This window comes from Mobula hypostoma, chromosome 6 (genome assembly GCF_963921235.1).
Source record: "Mobula hypostoma chromosome 6, sMobHyp1.1, whole genome shotgun sequence".
Classification (NCBI taxonomy): Eukaryota; Metazoa; Chordata; class Chondrichthyes; order Myliobatiformes; family Myliobatidae; genus Mobula; species Mobula hypostoma.
The window spans coordinates 33660485-33680178 of NC_086102.1; the positions used below are offsets into that span (position 1 = coordinate 33660485).

The 19694-nt window shown below is 39.4% G+C and overlaps 2 protein-coding genes across 21 annotated transcripts in view; one reads left to right on the forward strand and one right to left on the reverse strand.

The window, feature by feature from the left end:
- Positions 1–16402, forward strand: part of col8a1a (collagen, type VIII, alpha 1a) — a 149890-nt gene extending 133488 nt beyond the window's left edge. For all 9 annotated transcript variants that reach the window (XM_063050527.1, XM_063050528.1, XM_063050530.1 and 6 more), the window contains one exon: positions 7825–16402. In XM_063050527.1, coding sequence (XP_062906597.1) covers positions 7825–9758 — 1934 coding nt within the window. In that variant the 3' untranslated portion in view covers positions 9759–16402. The remainder of the gene's footprint in view (positions 1–7824) is intronic.
- A 492-nt stretch (positions 16403–16894) lies between these two features.
- The window catches only part of LOC134347918 (type 2 lactosamine alpha-2,3-sialyltransferase-like), a 138402-nt gene continuing 135602 nt past the window's right edge, over positions 16895–19694 (reverse strand). For 9 of the 12 annotated variants that reach the window (XM_063050543.1, XM_063050540.1, XM_063050536.1 and 6 more), the window contains one exon: positions 16897–18741. In XM_063050543.1, the coding sequence (XP_062906613.1) occupies positions 18652–18741 (90 nt within the window). In that variant the 3' untranslated portion in view covers positions 16897–18651. Of the gene's footprint in view, positions 18742–19694 lie in introns of all 12 variants that reach the window. The other 3 variants (XM_063050546.1, XM_063050547.1, XM_063050538.1) reach the window with 2 other exon arrangements.

Consider the following 19694-nt stretch of genomic DNA (forward strand, 5'->3'; position numbering starts at 1 on the left):
CAGTTTCTCACCTTCTTAGTTCCTGCATCTCCAATAAAACATTACACATCTTTATTACTCCCATAAAATACACTTTAGACTTATTACTTCTGCTTACAACAACTCGTCTGCTAATATTCTTTTACCTTTCTATCTTTTATTTACTATTTTTCCATGTTTTGTGTCATCTGCACACATTGAAATCCTGCTCTGTATCTATGACAGCTGATTAACATTTATTGAAGAAACGTGTACAATCATCCTATATAATTCCCTCCAGTCTTCAGTACTTCTGCTTTCTACCTCTTGGCTAGTTCTGTATTGGTGTTGCCACTGCCCCTTTATTTTCTTTCTAGCTTCAAGTCACACACCAGAAACAGCTTGAAGACAGGCAAACAATATTCAAAACAAACGTGAGTAGGCAAAAAAAAACAATAAATGAGCATCCTGTTCCATTCTGAATGCAGGCACTTAGAGGAATTTAATCTTGACAGTACTCACCACCACACTGATCATTTGACTGCATTTTTCTGCTGCAACAGCTATGGGCTGATTTACGTGGATTGCTTAACAGAATTTACACTTAAGAAATAAAGTAAAGTTTAACAAACATATTGTGTTTGTCTTCAAAATCTAATCTAACATACAGGAAATAGCGAAGGAAGACACGTCTAGAGTATAAGAGATTGCAAATACAGTGGGCAACGGTTCAAAGTAACTTTATTATCAAAGTACATATGTCACCATACAACCCCAAGATTCATTTTGTTGCAGGCATACTCAATAAATCTATAATAGGATGATAACCATAATAGATTCAATGGAAGACTGCAGCAACTTGGGCATTCAAATAATGTGCAAAAAAACTACAACCTGTGCAAATACAAAAAGAAAGAAATAATAATAAATAAGCAGTAAATATTGAGAACATGAGATGTCCTTGCAAGTGAGTCCATAGGTTGTAGGAACATTTCAATGATGGGGCAAGTGAAGTTGAATGAAGGTATTCCCTCTGGTTCGAGAGTCTGATGGTTGAGGCTAATAACTGTTCCTGAACTGGTGTGAGTCCTGAGGCTCCTGTTACCATCTTCCTGATGACAGCAGTGAGAAGACAGCACATCCTGAGTGGTGGGAGTTCCTAATGATTGATTAACTAATTAAAAATTAAAATGGTTAATTGCACCATTGGTTAATTGAAGCAGTTACTTGGGATGACGCTCAAAGAACAAAAGTTATTTGAGAATATAGCTGGGATTCCCTTAGTCTGTTTGGGACACTATGCCATTTAATTCAGACAAGAGACTGTTGCTGAACGGTTTCTAACTAGCATCAGTTATGTATGTTTGTGTTCAAAAAAGCAGTGATTTTTGTCACTGATAGTTGGTGAGAAATGTGCCGTAAGAAAATTCAGAATAGTTATGCTCACTGCGGTTTCAAGTATTCAGGCTTGGAGATGGCAGAAACAGCCAGGATTGGAAATGAAACAATTTCGCTACTTCAACAAGTTAGGAACTGTGAAGCATTTGAATGTATCAGCAATCATCTGAAATGGTACAATGAAAATGAAGATTTGGAGGATGCAATTGCCAAAAGCATTGTACGAAGGCAATCCATTACCTGCCCTAGGAGACTACACTGATTCTGTTCATTTACTGTCAATCAAAAGAATTCCTCTGTCAATACATATTAGGAACTAATTTACAGTTTTATAATATTGTAGTAGTATTGAGTGTTTTAATTTGTTCTGTACTTCATTTAAATACATAATCTGTTACTCAGTTAAAAGATAGTTTGCCTTTTTTAATACCTTTTTAATTATTTCCATAAAACTTTGGCTAATTGGGGCAGCCCCTTAATTTGCCCGTAAGGTTCTGGTCTAGATGTGTCCCAATTAACTGGAATCCACTATCTCATCGGCCAGTCATGTGGCAGTAACCCAGTACATAAAAGCATGCAGACACTGTCAAAAGGTTTAGTTCTTCCTCAGACCAATCATCAGAATGGGGAAGAAATATGATGTAATTGACTTTGACTGTGGATTAATTGTTGGTGCCAAATGGCCTGATTTGAGTATACCAGAAACTGCAGGTCTCCTGGGATTTTCATGCAAAACTGTCTCTAGAGTTTACAGAGAATGGTGTGAAAAACAAAACATACAGTGAGCAGCAGTTCTGTGGGTGAAAGTACCTTATTAATGAGAGAAGTTAGAGGAGAGTGGCCAGACTGGTTCAAGCTTACAGGAAGGTGACAGCAACTCAAATAATCATGCATTACTACAATGGTGTGCAGAAGAGCACCTCTGAACTCTGAATAGACAATAGGTGCAGGAGTAGGCCATTCAGCCCATCGAGCCAGCACCACCATTCACTGTGATCATGGCTGATCATCCACAATCAGTATCCAGTTCCTGCCTTATCCCCATAACCTTTGATTCCGCTATCTTTAAGAGCTCTATCCATCTCTTTCTTGAAAGCATCCAGAGACTTGGCCTCCACAGCCTTCTGGGGCAGAGCATTCCATACATCCACCACTCTCTGGGTGAAAAAATTTTTCCTCAACTCCGTTCTAAATGGCCTACCCCTTATTCTTAAACTGTGGCCTCTGGTTCTGGACTCACCCATCAGTGGGAATATGCTTCCTGTCTCCAGTGTGTCCAATCCTTTAATAATCTTATATGTTTCAATAAGATCCCCTCTCAGCCTTCTAAATTCCAGAGTATACAAGCCCAGTCGCTCCAATCTTTCGACATATGACAGTCCCGGTTAATATGAATTAACCTTGTGAACCGATGCTGCACTCCCTCAATAGCAAGAATGTCCTTCCTCAAATTTGCAGACCAAAACTGCACACAATACTCCAGGTGTGGCCTCACCAGGGCCCTGTACAGCTGCAGAAGGATCTCTTTGCTCTTGTACTCAATTCCCCTTGTTATGAAGGCCAGCATGCCATTAGCTTTCTTCACTGCCTGCTGTACCTGCATGCTTGCTTTCAGTGACTGATGTACAAGAACACCTAGATCTCGTTGTACTTCCCCTTTTCCTAACTTGACTCCATTTAGATAATAATCTGCCTTTCTGTTCTTACCACCAAAGTGGATAACCTTACATTTATCTGCATTAAACTGCATTTGCCATACATCTGCCCACTCACCTAGCCTGTCAAAGTCACCCTGCATTCTCATAACATCCTCCTCACATTTCACACTGCCACCCAAGCTTTGTGTCATCGGCAAATTTGCTACTGTTACTTTTAATTCGCTCATATAAATCATTAATATATATTGTAAACAGCTGCGGTCCCAGCACTGAACTCTGCGGTACCCCACTGGTCACCGCCTGCCATTCCGAAAGGGACCCATTAATCGCTACTCTTTGTTTTCTGTCAGCCAGCCAATTTTCAATCCATATGAGTACTCTGTCCCCAATACCATGTGCCCTAATTTTGCCCACTAATCTCCTATGTGGGACTTTATCAAAGGCTTTCTGAAAGTCCAGGTACACTACATCCACTGGCTCTCCCTTGAACTCTTGAATCTTGAAGTGGGTAGGCTGGAGCAGCAGAAGACCACACCGGGTTCCACTCTGTACCTAGTAAAGTGGTACAGCTTTTAATTAAATTGGTGTTATGATCTACATCTCATTCCATAGACACCCAAGCTCCACAGTTGCTTAATTTCTTTTCAACACTGGGAATTAAAATAGTAAACTTTGTGAAGTGAAGCAGAGGAAAATATGATAGAAAAGTTGTAAATAATCATGTAAAGCTTAACAAGCAATGGATCAAGCAATCAGTACTCAAGAAAGAAAAGTGAATGGAAAAGGAGGCAAAATTTATGCATGCTGTTCTAATTTGTGATTAAAACAAAATGAAGTTGGAAGTGAAGTGCCAATAAATAATTCAGCAGTAAATTACAATTAGAGGGACACTTTGGGTATGTGTTTGTAAGTCTTAAGATAAGCTCATTTGAACAGATACAATGTTAAATATCGTATTTTTGACAGACAGATTCATCAATCACATCTTTAAAATACCTAAATAGATCACTATCCTACTATTGTAACTATAGTGAGGAACACTGTTCTCTCTAAGCTGCACACGTGCACAGTACTGAAATGCTCCTGCATATATCACTTTGGTTGCCGTGCAGCTGGAATTTTCTTTCACATGTTAATATATTTTTGAAATTATGCTAATATAATTTTAAATATGGAAGAAGGATGTTGTACGACTAACAAATAAAAATACTCAGCTACTATTGCAAACTATGATGAAAGCATTACCTCAAAAAAAATCACAGAAATACTATGATTTCAAATGTGCCATTTCTGAGCAAGTTAAGGCTGGTTCGACTAAGACATTCACTGATATGTTGAACTAAGTGCCTAAAAACAAAGAATTTGAAGAACTGTCAATTCTTGTTGACATCATTGGAACATTTCAAGTTTCTAGTGCTGACTATGAATGTGAATTCAATCTTTTGAATTCAATCAGACTAGAAACAGAGGAGAAGTGGAACATTTAGATAATCTATTGAGGATGATGATGATTTCATCTGGATGTGAGTTTAATCTAGACAGTGTTTTTAGGCAATGGATTTGTAATAAAGATAGATGAGAATAAGATCACAATGTGAAATTTTTTCTTTGTTGTACTGTATTTCATTTACCTTTCAATAAATAAAATCAAAAGCATATGATTTTTAAATTTTCATTCTAAATAGTCATAGTATGCATACTACAAAAAAAATAAAGTGCCGTGCAGTTTTCAGGCCATATAAAAATCATCTGCTCAGAACAATCGTTGGTCAGTGCAACTGTTAAAAAAAACTATTAGAGGAAACGTTGGCGAGGAACACAAAATGCTGGAGGAACTCAGCAAGTCCTACAGTATCCATGGACTGAAGCCCAGTCCTGATGAAGAGTCTTGGCCTGAAATGGCAACTGTTTATTTCCCTTCATAGCTACCGACTGACTTGCTGAGATCCTCCAGTAGTTCGTGTGTTGCTCAAGATTTCCAGCATCTGCAAAGTTTTGTGGTTGTACTATGTATATGCTGAGGTGCAGTATACCAATGCACTGAGAAATGATCTGCCCCTCCACATAGCATTCCTGCAGAGTCACAAAAGCTCTATCAATAAGCTAATAGAAAATTAAGTCAGAGCTCAACACGAGGCAAGGGCACTTTACTTAAAAGAAAACAATACTGAAGTAGTTAAATAAATTGCTTTTTTTCAGAAAAGAGAGAAGCATTCCAATTCTGTCCTAACATAACTGTCCACAGACAATAGCAGGAGGTTCAAATAAGAAGGAAAACATTAAAAATTAAGAAATTGGGATTAACAATGCAATTCATTGGAAACTTATTTACATCAGAGCTCACTACTGTGAAATGAATGACCAGAAAAGGTCTTGGTGGAATAGGATGAAGGTGTTGAGCCATTATATGGTATGCAATACTTTGGGCTGGTGGTGGCTGTGGTTGACTTGCCAGCTAAAATATTGATCTGAGGAAGAAAAATGCTATTGATTAGCATGGTCTGGGCATTTCAAGTGGTCAGTCAATTGGAGTGGAATCAATAGCTTGAAGTGTTGGTACTTCGGGTGGGAGTGGGAATCTCAAGTTGAATATGAAACTTATACCTAACAGGCTATTTTAGCTCAGCGGCCAATATTTGGGACAATATTCACTAAATGACTAGGATATAGCCCTATAGAATTATAGCACTGTGAAATAGTCCAGAGACAGTCACTATTAAAATTTCACTTCAAGAGAAGTCTAGTTTCAATCACAAACAAGAGAAAATCTGCAGATGCTGGAAATGCAAGCAACACACACAAAATGCTGGAGGAACTCAGCAGGCCAGGCAGCATCTAATGAAAAGAGTATAGTCAACTGATGAAGTGTCTCGACACGAAACATCATCTGTACTCTTTTCCACAAATGTTGCCCGGCCCGCTGAGTTCCTCCAGCATTTTGTGTGCATTGTCTAGTTTCAATCACCTAGCATTGACATCAGTGAACCATATACTATAGGTTAACATAATTCCTTCAACAGGAATCTAAATATCCTTATGGAGAGTGAAAGACTTGGAGAAAGAAAAAAAATAAAGATTTGCTAAAGGATTGTTTTCCTACCTTCAGACATCTTAATTTTGCACACAATCAGACAATAACCTCAATATCAAAACATGAATAAATAACAATCAACAATAACAACTATGTCTAGGAAGGTATGTTCTGAGATCGAATGGTATAATATTCTGTAATTCTTAGAACTACAGATTTGAAACACCCACATTGGTTGTTGCCAAATGGATCATTCCTGCAACTGTATTCAGTCACAGCATTTGTCTTCCACTTACTGCGAATAGGAAAGTACCCAATTAGAAGTTAAATAAAGCGTATTTTTATGACGTAAAATTCAGAAGTTGTTACCAGCAGATGGGCAAAACCTTGTGACAAAGAAGTGTTTCTGCGTTTTATTCTTGGCAACAAAATACTAATCATTGAAAGCAACCAACTTATTTTGAAAGCTAGCCAAGAAGGCACTCTAAACATTCACACTCAGATAATGGGGAAAACAATTGAAAGGTAAAAAGGTAGAAAATTAATTTTTAAACAATATCAAATTTCCACAGCAAGTTCAGGTTTCACTCTACAACAGGTTACCTAGTCTCAGCAGGGTTAAGATCAAAAGTTGTAAAACTTGAATTCAGTCCAGAGGCTGCAGGCAGGATTCTGGTCATCATTCAGTTGCCAGATGAACACTATGTCGGTGTGGGATTGAAGTGCTTCAGAAATGAGCTCTTTGTCAGTAAATTGTTCAACCTGCACATCAAATGGTTCTTCTTGAGACTAAAAATAAACAAATAACCTTCATATTTTTTAGAATAATCTAACACTTCACACAATCAACAAACTGAAGGGTATAGACAAACAAGGCAGCTGACTTTTATAGCATCTCAAAGGCAATAAATACAATGAATCACCAATTAATCTCTTGGGAATGGATGAATATATGCCGGAACATTGGGGAATTTCCAAGCTGTTTATTGATGTTTTAATCTTCCATCTGTACTACAGAATTTATTCTGAGTTCAAAATAACGTAACTTAACCTATCAGAACAGACAGAGTGAGTCGCAATTTAAAGTCCTATTTTGGAAGAATATCTCACAGAAAATAATAGTCGGGAAAATAACCTTAAGAAACCTGATTTCTAATCATCATCTGTTAAACTGGCCAGTACAAAATTATACTTCACCATTAAACTGTGAATTAGATTTATTTCTTGAAGTTTATAGAAAATACATGGTGCAACAGGTGTGTTTCCACATTTTAATATTCACTACAAAAATACTGGTTCGGATTTTATGGGCTACACAGCAGTGAAAAGTACCATAACGATTGAATTGTTCTCTATTATAAAAGCATGGTCAAATTCTGTCACTTCTTTTTTCTTTGAACTCTTTCAACTTCTTTTTCTTGTGTTTCATTCCACTATTCAGACATTGACGTCTCTAGTTAATTGTTTTAGGTTTAATTTTCTGCTTGGTGATTAGCCCCTTAAGGGAACAGTACCAAATGGTTTGCCACCCCATGGGTTTCAATCTATCATTTGTAGCAGCACATTTCAAATGAGTCTTTTCTCTAGCTAAAAACTACAAATGCAAATTGTTGTTTTCATTTTAAATAATGAAGACTTCAAGTAATGGTTTCCTTTGGTAATTTTTCAATGTTTAGCTGAACTTAAATGAGAGTACAAATATCCATATTTTCAAATTCAAATCTATTTTCCCACATGGTTAATGGAAAAACACATTGTTATCTTTTTTTTCTTTTCTAGAACTGATACCAACATTTCCAAGTGCAATGAAAGGTGAGAAAGGTCCAGCAGGAGAACCTGGTGCAAGAGGACCGATAGGACCTCCTGGGCCACCGGGATTACCAGGTCGGGGTCTTCAAGGACCTGCAGGAGCACCAGGTCTTCCTGGCCAACCAGGTCTTCCGAGTGTTGGGAAGCCTGGAATGCCAGGAATAGCAGGTAAACCAGGAAGAATGGGATTGCCAGGCCACAAGGGCGATCTGGGACCAAAGGGAGAGCAAGGGCCCATGGGACCACCAGGGCCACAAGGAGCACGAGGTCCTTCAGGTCTCCCTGGATTAGGAAAGCCAGGTAGACCAGGATTACCAGGAAAACCAGGACTAAGGGGAGAACCCGCACAGAGAGGATTTCCAGGTATTCCAGGTCCAATAGGACCTAAAGGGCAACAAGGAATTGGTGCACCTGGTTTGCCAGGATTGAAGGGCCCACCAGGATTACCTGGGCAACCAGGCCCTGCAGGACTTCCAGGTATCTCAAAGCCAGGTTTAAATGGTCTCCCCGGAGCTCCAGGAGCACCTGGTAAAACAGGACCCCAAGGTGAGTCAGGACCTCAAGGTTTTCCAGGACAACAGGGTGTTCAGGGACCACCTGGAAAGCCAGGTGTGGGAAAGCCAGGTCTAGATGGAATTCCTGGTCAACATGGATTTCCAGGGAGTAAAGGTGATAAAGGGCTCCCAGGTTTGCCAGGGCCGCCAGGTATGCCAGGAATAGCAAAACCAGGGTTTCCTGGACCTAAAGGTGAACGTGGTCACAGTGGACCACCAGGAACACAGGGACAAAAAGGCGAACCTGGAGCGGTTGGTTCTCCCGGAATTCCTGGTCCACAAGGTGAACAGGGATTACCTGGGCTCCCGGGACAAACTGGGCCATCAGGTGGCTTGGGTTTCCCAGGACTGAAGGGAGATCATGGGCCAACTGGCCCTCAAGGTCCTCAAGGCCCAAAGGGGGAACCTGGTCTGCAGGGAATGCCAGGTGCACCAGGATATCCTGGTGCAGAAGGACAACCAGGGCCAAGAGGTTTGCCTGGGCCAATAGGGCCAAAAGGAGAGCAGGGGCACATAGGTCCAACTGGTTTACCTGGACCACAAGGAGCACCAGGATTAAAAGGAGAACCTGGGTTTCATGGAGAGAAAGGTATCCAGGGCCCTGTTGGAATACCAGGGATCACTGGTCCAGGTGGTCCAATAGGCCCTCCGGGTCTTCCAGGACCAAAAGGTGACAGAGGATTACCAGGACCTCCTGGGTTACCTGGCATAGGAAAACCTGGAGTTCCGGGACACATAGGACCAACTGGAAAGCCTGGCCCAGAAGGTCTTCATGGGATAACTGGGCCACCTGGCCCTCCTGGCCCTCCTGGTCCCCCTGGCCCACCAGCTGTTCAACCAGAAATACAACAGTTTCATCTTCCAGCAATGGGTCCAGGAATTGACGGTGTAAAGACGCCACAAGGATACATTAGTCAACCAAGTAAAAAAGGAATGCCGTTGGGAATTAAACCAGAAATGCCTGCATTTACAGCTAAACTTACAGTACCTTTTCCACCAGTAGGATCTCCTGTCAAGTTTGATAAAATCCTGTACAACGGCAGACAAAGTTACAATCCACAAACTGGAGTTTTTACGTGTGAAATACCGGGAATTTATTACTTTTCATATCACATTCATTGTAAAGGTGCTAATGTATGGGTAGCATTATATAAAAATAATGAGCCACAGATGTACACTTACGACGAATACAAGAAAGGGATTCTCGATCAGGCTTCAGGGAGCTCAGTTCTTGAACTAACACACGGAGACAGAGTCTGGATGCAACTCCCATCTCAACAAGCAGCAGGACTTTATTCAGGCCCTTATGTGCATTCTTCATTCTCGGGATTTCTACTGTATCCAATGTAAAAAAAAAAATGTACACATGTAAAGCTTTTAAAATACAATCTTTGTTACCTTATGGAAGCTACATTTTTACCACAAAAAGCAATGCCTGAAGTTTGCTGAATTGCTAACTGTCTTTCTTTCTTTACTGGAAGGCTACTGTTAGGTATATCCAAAGAAAGAGTAGACCATGTCTGTTTTACATGTTATGATTGCACATTAAGCATTTGGAGACAATAGTACTCCAAGAACCAGTGGTCATCTCAAAAAAAGTTTTCTTGTTCTTAAAGGTTCATCAGAGTCCCAAGTGTAAGATTCCAAGAACCTCCACATTGGTCCGACTGGACTATATTCCAAGAGACTGTTGTCTTGCAGAATTGAAGCTAATTTTCCCAATCAATACTAAAATTGTAACAACAGACAGAATGCAAGTATTAAACTCTGAATGCAAACTAATTCATTCGGTCAACGTTGAAATTGAGAGATAAGTTTTCAAATTAATATAAGGAGTGTGCTTTGCAGTCGTTTATATTTTATACCTAGGCCAGGTGTACTTGAAAAAGTGTTACTGGGTGCAACATGGAAAGTGTTTAATTTCCCAGAAACAATCATGCCTCTTTATAAGAGAAAATTTGCAAAAATAATTGCTTAAGGAAACATGCTTAAACAATGCAGCCATCCCTGTCTGTGGACGAGGGACAGGATTTCAATGATCATTTCTAATCAATGAAATATGATCAATTATGTATAATGTATTGTGATATCTACTTCATCTTGGGGAGAATGGGGAATTAATAGGTGTTTATCAGTTAACAAGAACTTACCATAAAGATTCAACAGCTCAGTTTAAAACAATTAAAATAACCAGGATGACTTGGATGCTGATGAAAATCAAATAAAATGAACAGTAGTTAATGGAAAACATCAAGAAGTTGATTGTTTTTTTTCCTGGACTGTGAAAATGAAGGATTATGCATAGTATGCATAGCTTTCTGCTCTCTCACTCATTATTTTTCTAAATGGAGAATAATGCTGGTAACATATTGTAAATGTACAGTTGGGCAACTTTATACTTCTTTATCTCAACAGTCCAGAACCTGAAAGTGCGGGGAAAAGTCACCTTGGCACATTGTGTTAACTTGTTGCTATACAATGTCAAATCAATCAAAAAGCTCTTATTGTAGTCTCCGTAGACCCTGTATCTTCAAGTGTTTATCCACTTTAGCCTTACTTCAGGGCCAGCTTTCTTGTCATCGGGGGAACATAACACTATTACACCTTCAAAGTTGCCAAAAAGACACCAGCATAGTATGAGAATGTTTCATGTAACGGGCTTAATCTGAACAACTATATACAAAACAAAGTCCAGCAATGGATGCATAAAACAAGCTGTTTTTATTTCAAGCTACCTTTAAATAAGTGAAAGAAAAACTTCATACAGTCCTACGATCAAAAGTTCAAAGCATGTTTTATGCATCATTTCCTGAACCTATCATGATAGTTGAGATTGAATAATCATAGCTTTGTTGTCATTCTGACACTAATGATATTTTCCGCTCATCAATCATATTATTTTGTTCTTTATTGTCCAAAATTTAAGTATGAGCAGAAGAGCTGCATTATAATCTAAATAATGTAAAAAATATTCGTTCACTTTAAATCTAAGCTCTACGACTCATACAAATATTTGTCATTTTGTGTTGCTTAGATTCACATCCAATTAATTTTCCATAAAAGCCAAGGAGTATTTAAATATTAATAAAATTCACATAAAACCACTTGTTAACTCTGGCAACTTCTGTTTTTTTTATTTGCATTAATTTCTCTTGACAGCACTTTGCAATCAACAGTCATTAGCTGCATCACAATCTATTTATTCCATTTTCACTGCTCATTTTATTTTAGCAAGCTTTTCATTCCAACAACATTGCAGAATTGATGATGCTTCTATCTTTAGAAGCCTTGGTGTTTTGCATCATTTTTTGCGGTTACTGTGTCAGATTTTTTTGCTATTATCAGATCACAATTTTACGATATCAACAGTAATTAAGTAGTCAGTAATATTTTTAACAGATAGGTTATTATACGAACATACGATGCCTTGACCTACATTATCTTGCACCACATTTTCACCTACTGCTGTTCCAAACATAAGCCCCTCAGACAAAGGGCATGACTGAAAAGGTAAGGGGAATTAGTCACTTCTGTCCAGAGCCAGAATTCAAAAGCAATTCCTATCTACCTTTCCATGCTGAGGGGGTCTATCAGAAAAACATGCAAAAATACAGTAGCTTAAAAGTTCAGTGTTAGCTCTGAATAGAACACAACTAGAAAAAAAGGCAACATACCTGGTGAATTATCGGTCAGAACTAATGTTTCATTTTTGAAAAATTGCATTAACACTCTGAATGTAATGGAATGTACTTCCGTAACTAACACTTGTTCTGTATTATTAAAAAGATTTTGTACCAAATTAGGAATTATTGTATGAAATAAAAAATATTTTCAGCTTCACTTCAAGGATCTTTCTTATTATTCCAAATGTAAATTGAAAGGGCATTCTTTCCACAATCAAACCTTCAATTTGGCATTTCTATTTTTTTTAATTTCACTTATAATTGTCTGGGCACTTTCTCAGTTTCTACAAGATCAACAGGCTGGGATCTGCTATTGACTGAGATTACATACCATTTACTTTGTCTCTGCTGGCGTGGTCCCAGCCTCACTCTGGCAGGCTGGCTCCCTGAACTAGGGTGGGTTCGGCAGAACAAAGATGGCACCTCACTTTGTTCGAGCAATCATAGAGTAGTTCTCACCTGCACAAAGGCCACAGCCCTTTGCGACTTTCAAAGCCATTTCATAGCATTCAAGAACACCCACATTGAGAACTTGAAGGCAACTAAATGCATTTTAAGCCAACGGTATTAAAAGAAATTTTTCCCGGTACATTCACACTGCCCCATTCAATTCGTGGGGAACGTAGAAGAAATCACTGCCACTGGGTTAAGCACACATTGGTACTGGACTGAGGGACTTTTGCGAAGTAACGAAGTCAATTTGACAGAAGTACTGCTGCCCAGGGTAGCCCCCATCATTTTTCAACAATTATTTCATCAGCTCAATGCAATCAAATTCTTCGTTTATTCTCTTTAAAAATATTTTAAGTAGATGAATTCACCAAACTTTCTCAGGTGAAAGAGCAAAATGAACCACATATGATCAAACACTAGATAAAATTAATGGGCTTGGGATGCATGTTGAGCAGATAGGGAGATGGAAAGTTATACAGGCGTAACATTCCAGTTTTAAACAGACAGAAAATGGTGGCAGAGAACATATCTGAGCAGTGCAGTTAATACACATACTTTCCCCATACAGGACTTGGTTAGATTAATGACTCAAAGTCTAAATTCTCCATTATCCATTATCAAGTTACAAGGTTTCACAAAGTTTGTTTTCATTGTTAGCTCTAACACCCAGTCATTGAAACATTTTGGCACTACCTTTATTTTCACAGGATTTATTAAAGTCCAAAATAAATTTATTATCAAAGTACATATGTCACAATATACAATCCTGAGATTCATTTGCTTGCAGACAATCAACAATAAATACAAGAAACACAATAGAATCAATGAAATGCAAACACGAAGAAATTTGCAGATGCTGAAAATTCAGGCAACACACACAAAATGCTTTTGGAATGCAGCAGGCCAGGCAGCATCTATAGGAAGAAGTACAGATGACGTTTCGGGCTGAGACCCTTCGTCAGGACTAACTGAAAGAAGAGTTAGTAAGAGATTTGAAAGTGGGAGGGGGAGGGGGAGATCCAAAATGATAGGAGAAGACAGGAGGGGGAGGGATGGAGCTAAGAGCTGGAAAGTGAATTGGCAAAAGGGATATGAGGCTGGAGAAGGGAGAGGATTATGGGACGGTAGGCTGAGGGAGAAAGGAGGAGAAGGAGAGCACCACAGGAAGATGGAGAGCAGGCAAGGAGTTATTGAGAGAGAGAGAGAAAAGAGAAAATAATAATAAATAAATAAATAGATAAATAAGGGATGGGGAAAGAAGGGGAGGAGGGGCATTAATGGAAGTTAGAGAAGTCAAGGTTCATGCCATCAGGTTGGAGGCTACCCAGACGGAATATAAGGTGCTGTTCCTCCAACCTGAGTGTGGCTTCATCTTTACAGTAGAGGAGGCCGTGGATAGACATGTCAGAATGGGAATGGGATGTGGAATTAAAATGTGTGGCCACTGGGAGATCCTGCTTTCTCTGGCAGACAGAGCATAGGTGTTCAGCGAAACGGTCTGCGTCGGGTCTCACCAATATATAGAAGGCCACACCTGGAGCACCGACGCTGACTCACAGGTGAAGTGTTGCCTCACCCCAGCTGACTCACAGGTGAAGTGTTGCCTCACCTGGAAGGACTGTCTGGGGCCCCGAATGGTGGTGAGGGAGGAAGTGTAAGGGCATGTGTAGCACTTGTTCCGCTTACAAGGATAAGTGCCAGGAGGGAGATCGGTGGGAAGGGATGCGGGGGATGAGTGGACAAGGAAGTCGCATAGGGAGCAACCCCTGCAGAAAGCGGGGGGGGGAGGGAAAGATGTGCTTGGTGGTGGGATCCCATTGGAGGTGACAGAAGTTACGGAGAATTATATGTTGGACCCAGAAGCTGGTGGGGTGGTAGGTGAGGACAAGGGGAACCCTATCCCTAGTGGGATGGCGGGAGGATGGAGTGAGAGCAGATGTGCGTGAAATGGGAGAGATGCGTTTGAGAGCAGAGTTGATGGTGGAGGAAGGGAAGCCCCTTTCTTTAAAAAAGAAAGACATCTCCTTCGTCCTGGAATGAAAAGCCTCATCCAAGACCACATCCATCAGGATGGACAACCACCAATGTGGGAAAACTGTAAATACAAAAAGAGGAAAAAAAGCAATAAATATTAAGAACATAAGAAGAATTCTTCAAAGTGAGTTCATAGGTGTGGGAATAGTTCATCGATGGAGTGAGTGAAGTTATCCCCTCTGGTTCAACAGCCTGATTGTTGAGGGGTAATAACTTTTCCTGAAACTGGTGATGTGAATCCTGAGTCTTGTATACCTTCTTCCTAATGGCAACGAGAAGAGAGCATGGTCTGGATGGTGGGGCTCCTTGATGATCAGAGGTTCCCAACATGGTGTCCACAGAACCCTTGCTTAATGGTATTGGTCCATGGCATAAAAAAGGTTGGGAACCCCTGATGACGGATGCTACTTTCCTACAACAACGCTCGTGTAGATATGCTCAATGTGGGGAGGGCTTCACCAGTGATGGACTGGGCTTTTTCCATACAAGGACATCAATGTTTCCATACCAGTCCATGATGTAACCAGTCAGTATAATCTCCACCACATACCTATAGAAGTTTGTCAGAGTTTTAGATGACATGAAGAATCTTCGCAAACTTCTAAGAAAGTAGACTAACAAAACAAAATGCCAACTTGGCGAACAATTTGCCAGTACTTCACAACTTTAATGATAAATACACCAAGGGGAAAATGAGTTAAATTGATTCATTTACTAATTTATGGCTTGGTAATGAAAAATTCTAGATAATGTGTTACAGTTTAAGCAGCACAAAACCAGTTTAACAACATGAATATAAAGGTGCATCAGTACAGTTGATGGAGAACCATTCTTTTATTAGAAAGTGAAGGAGAAAAATAAAGGGACTAATGGAGTTGCTCAACCAAGAGCTGGTCTGAATCCAAAAGGCTAAATGGTCTCTTTCTCTATAAAAACACAAGATTACACATGCTGGATTACAAAGTAATGCTTTAAAAGAGGTGAAAGTACCTTGCACATAGTAAGAGAACACAGAGATTTTGTCAGAAATGTACGAACATAAAACAGCAAACCACAAATGTCAGGCTAAAAGGTAGCACCTGAGGCACAGACCTGACCGAAAAATATAGATCAGATCCACAGTATAATTTTGAGGGGACAGTGCACATTTAAATAGGTGCTCTTTCAAATGAACACACACAAAATGCTGGAGGAACTCAGCAGGTCAAGCAACATCAATGAAAAAGAGTAAACTGTCCACATTTCAGGCTGAGACCCCTCTTTGTCCCAAAAGGCCCACTGTTTACTCTTTTCCATAGACACTGCCTGACCTGCTAAGCTGCTCCAGCATTTTGTGTACATTGCTTTGGATTTCTAGCATCTGCAAATTTTCTCGTATTTGCTATTTGAAATATGCTGTTTAACTACCGCCATATCAGTGACATAAAAAGGAACTAGTTTCAGCATTCGAAGTTATGGGAGATTTTCCCGTAGTGTTCACACCGATAGGCATTTTATCATAGAATGAATTCTGAAACACTTCTATCATATGATGAAAGACTGGATGAACTAGGCTTGTAGTCGTTGGAATTTAGAAGATTGAGGGGGGATCTTATTGAAATGTATAAAATCCTAAAGGGATTGGGCAGGCTAGATGCAGGAAGATTGTTCCCGATGTTGGGGAAGTCCAGAACGAGGGGTCACAGTTTGAGGATAAAGGGGAAGCCTTTTAAGACCGAGATTAGGAAAAACTTCTTCACCCAGAGAGTGGTGAATCTGTGGAATTCTCTGCCACAGGAAACATAGAAACATAGAAACAGAAAATAGGTGCAGGAGTAGGCCATTCGGCCCTTCGAGCCTGCACCGCCATTTATTATGATCATGGCTGATCATCCAACTCAGAACCTCGCCCCAGCCTTCCCTCCATACCCCCTGATCTCCGTAGCCACAAGGGCCATATCTAACTCCCTCTTAAATATAGCCAATGAACTGGCCTCAACTGTTTCCTGTGGCAGAGAATTCCACAGATTCACCACTCTCTGTGTGAAGAAGTTTTTCCTAATCTCGGTCCTAAAAGGCTTCCCCTTTATCCTCAAACTGTGACCCCTCGTTCTGGATTTCCCCAACATTGGGAACAATCTTCCTGCATCTAGCCTGTCCAATCCCTTTAGGATTTTATACGTTTCAATCAGATCCCCCCTCAATCTTCTAAATTCCAACAGTTGAGGCCAGTTCATTGGCTATATTTAAGAGGGAGTTAGATATGGCCCTTGTGGCTATGGGGATCAGGGGGTATGGAGGGAAGGCTGGTGCAGAGTTCTGAGTTGGATGATCAGCCATGATCATAATAAATGGCGGTGCAGGCTCGAAGGGCCGAATGGCCTACTCCTGCACCTATTTTCTATTATGGGGCCCATTAAATATTTTCAAATTCCTAAAATGAATGTAGTTGATTGTGAAACATACAGGAAAGCAAGATCATGAATGAAGTCATGAAAGTGCTAATCTGTTGAACTAAAATTGATATATTAATAAGATTTACAGGCAATTTTTCAAGATTTCATTGGTTAACTTTAAAAAAAACTCACTTCTGAAATCAAACTGTCCTGCCACATTTTAAATTAACATTCAGAGCTTTATTTCACTGGTGGCTTGGATATATTTATTAATTAGCAGCTTCTATATAAAGAGAGCCTCACAATATGACTGGAGTTAGACCAGATTTTTTAATGTGAAAGCTTTGTTCTCAGACTGTAGAGGAAGTGGCCAGTTTAATAGGTTGTCAAGAAGTCATTCAACATTATGCATGAGGATTATGGCTTAATTGGAAAGGAACCTAAAGAGAGGATATTTACTATTATGTATTTTATACATCACATGAAGTTGAATATTTACACCCTTATATGTCTGCCTTCCTACTAGAGGATGACAAACCAGTACTTTGAATTTGATTTACTATCATTTTGTTGGCTTTGAAGCGAATTGCAAAATCTAGCAATTGGGACTTATGGTGTCTCGGAGCAGTTAAATGGGTAGATTGAGAACCTGCATGGTTTTGTTGTATGGCCTTGTGGTTCTTTATAACCCTGATGTTCCTTCTCCACTTCTAGTTGTGAGCCAGAGACCCCAGGAGTTTAGAGCTGAATCTTTTCTTCTATCCACCAGGCTGTATTCTCCTATGAGAGAGCTTGGAATAGATTGTCTATTTCAGGATTCTGGTTTTGGGCATTTGATTTGACACGACATGTCCCATTTGCCCTACTTTGCATATAAATTCTTCACAACTTCCCACTTTTGTTGAAAGATGCATTTCATACAGAATGAAAACAGGTGGACTACCATTTCCAATTTAAAGACAAGAAAATACTGTAAATATTCAACAGATCAGGCTACAAAAATTCAGCGTGTATCTTGCTAAACAATTTATAGAACTATGGCAAAACTAAAAAAAATACCATTCATAGGTAGTTTGCACAGTAAAGAGGAACAGCAAGTGCCCCATAGCCCTGTAAAGTTAAGTGTAAATCGTTAGGAGATAATCTTCCTTCAGGGTATATCATATCTTTAAGATTTATTTGAAACTGTTCCACCATTTTACCTTAATTAAAAATCTATTATAAAATTAATCTGACATTAATTTATTACTCTAAGTCATCACTGGGGCACTATATTCAATAACTCTGCTTGGAATAATACAATAAATAAATACTGTCTCTGTCCCGCACAGATTCACTTTCGCTGTACCTAACCAACTTGACAAAATCACCAATCATGAACATTTCTAGATCACTTACAGAAACAAAGACATCATTTTAGTTAAATCATTTTTAAACAGCTTTTTAATAGTAAAAATCCTGTTTCAACCACGACAGCTTTTGTCAACAAATGAACTTTGTTGGAGAGTCCTTGACAGCAAACCCCAAAACCGTGAAGTGCATGCTCCAGTCATCTGTGGCAACAGCCATTTTTGTAGTTCAGTAATTTGTGGTTTGTGTTCTCAGTACAGGTAAAGGAAGCTCAAGACAATGAGATGCTGTGGTCCATCAATATTAGTGCCATAATCGTTTGGTCAAGATGAATGGCAAACTTTTCTTTCAAAAATTTCCAGTCAAATCAAAGATTCTATTGGATGATTTCAAGTCATTCAAAAGTACTTGTTCAGCAGCAATATTATGATAGAGCATCTGCAAATTCAACAGCACAATTAATAGAATGTTAAATCAGGTCAGGACATTTCAACACACTAGATACAAGATTCAAGACTGCTTAATGTAATTTCTAGTACCCAAGCTTAAAGGAGAACAAAATAGTTGTTACTCCGGATCTTTTGCAGCACAAAAAAAAACACACAATAAACAAATAAATAAGATCTCTTGTATACAGCGCATAGATTGGTTGTACACCCATAAAGTGATGCTAGGCATAGGAGTGACTGTACATGAGGTGACTGACAGTAAATAATAAAGAAGTTAGTTTACTGGGTGGAGGTGTTGATCAGCCTTACTGCTTTGGGGGAAGTAACTGTTTTTAAGTCTGGTGGTCCTGGTGCGGATGCTACGTAGCCTTTTCCTTGATGGAAGTGGGACAAACAGTCCATAAGCAGGTTAGGTGGGATCCTTCATGATATTATCAGCTCTTTTTCTGGCATTTTTCTATATACATGTCCTTGATGGCAGGTAGGTTGGTGCTGGTGCTGGTGATGCCTTGGGCTGTTTTGTCTACCCAAATATGTTTCTCCAGTAACAACTCCACTTATAAAATAGAAATATCATACAACTGCTTTTTTGGATCTGAAATCACCAGGAGTCCAACTTCTCTTGACAGCGAGTAGATTTAAAATGGGGGATAAAAGTAAAAAGGAAAAATACTAATTCTTGGAAGGCTTGTACGACCATAGAATTGCAGTCTCTCACTTGGGCACAGCATCTCACTTTAAAATTCCTACACAATTTATAAAGGACTACTACAACTCCCCATCTTTACTGAAACAGAACTTTTGTTCAGAATGAAATGGTTAATAATAAGTCGGCTTATGTTTCAATTCAAGCGTTCCATTGCATTACAGCACTTTGTTTAAAAAGTGCATGTCCTTCAATGACATGATACCCACTCACCAACTCAATATCCCCACTCATTC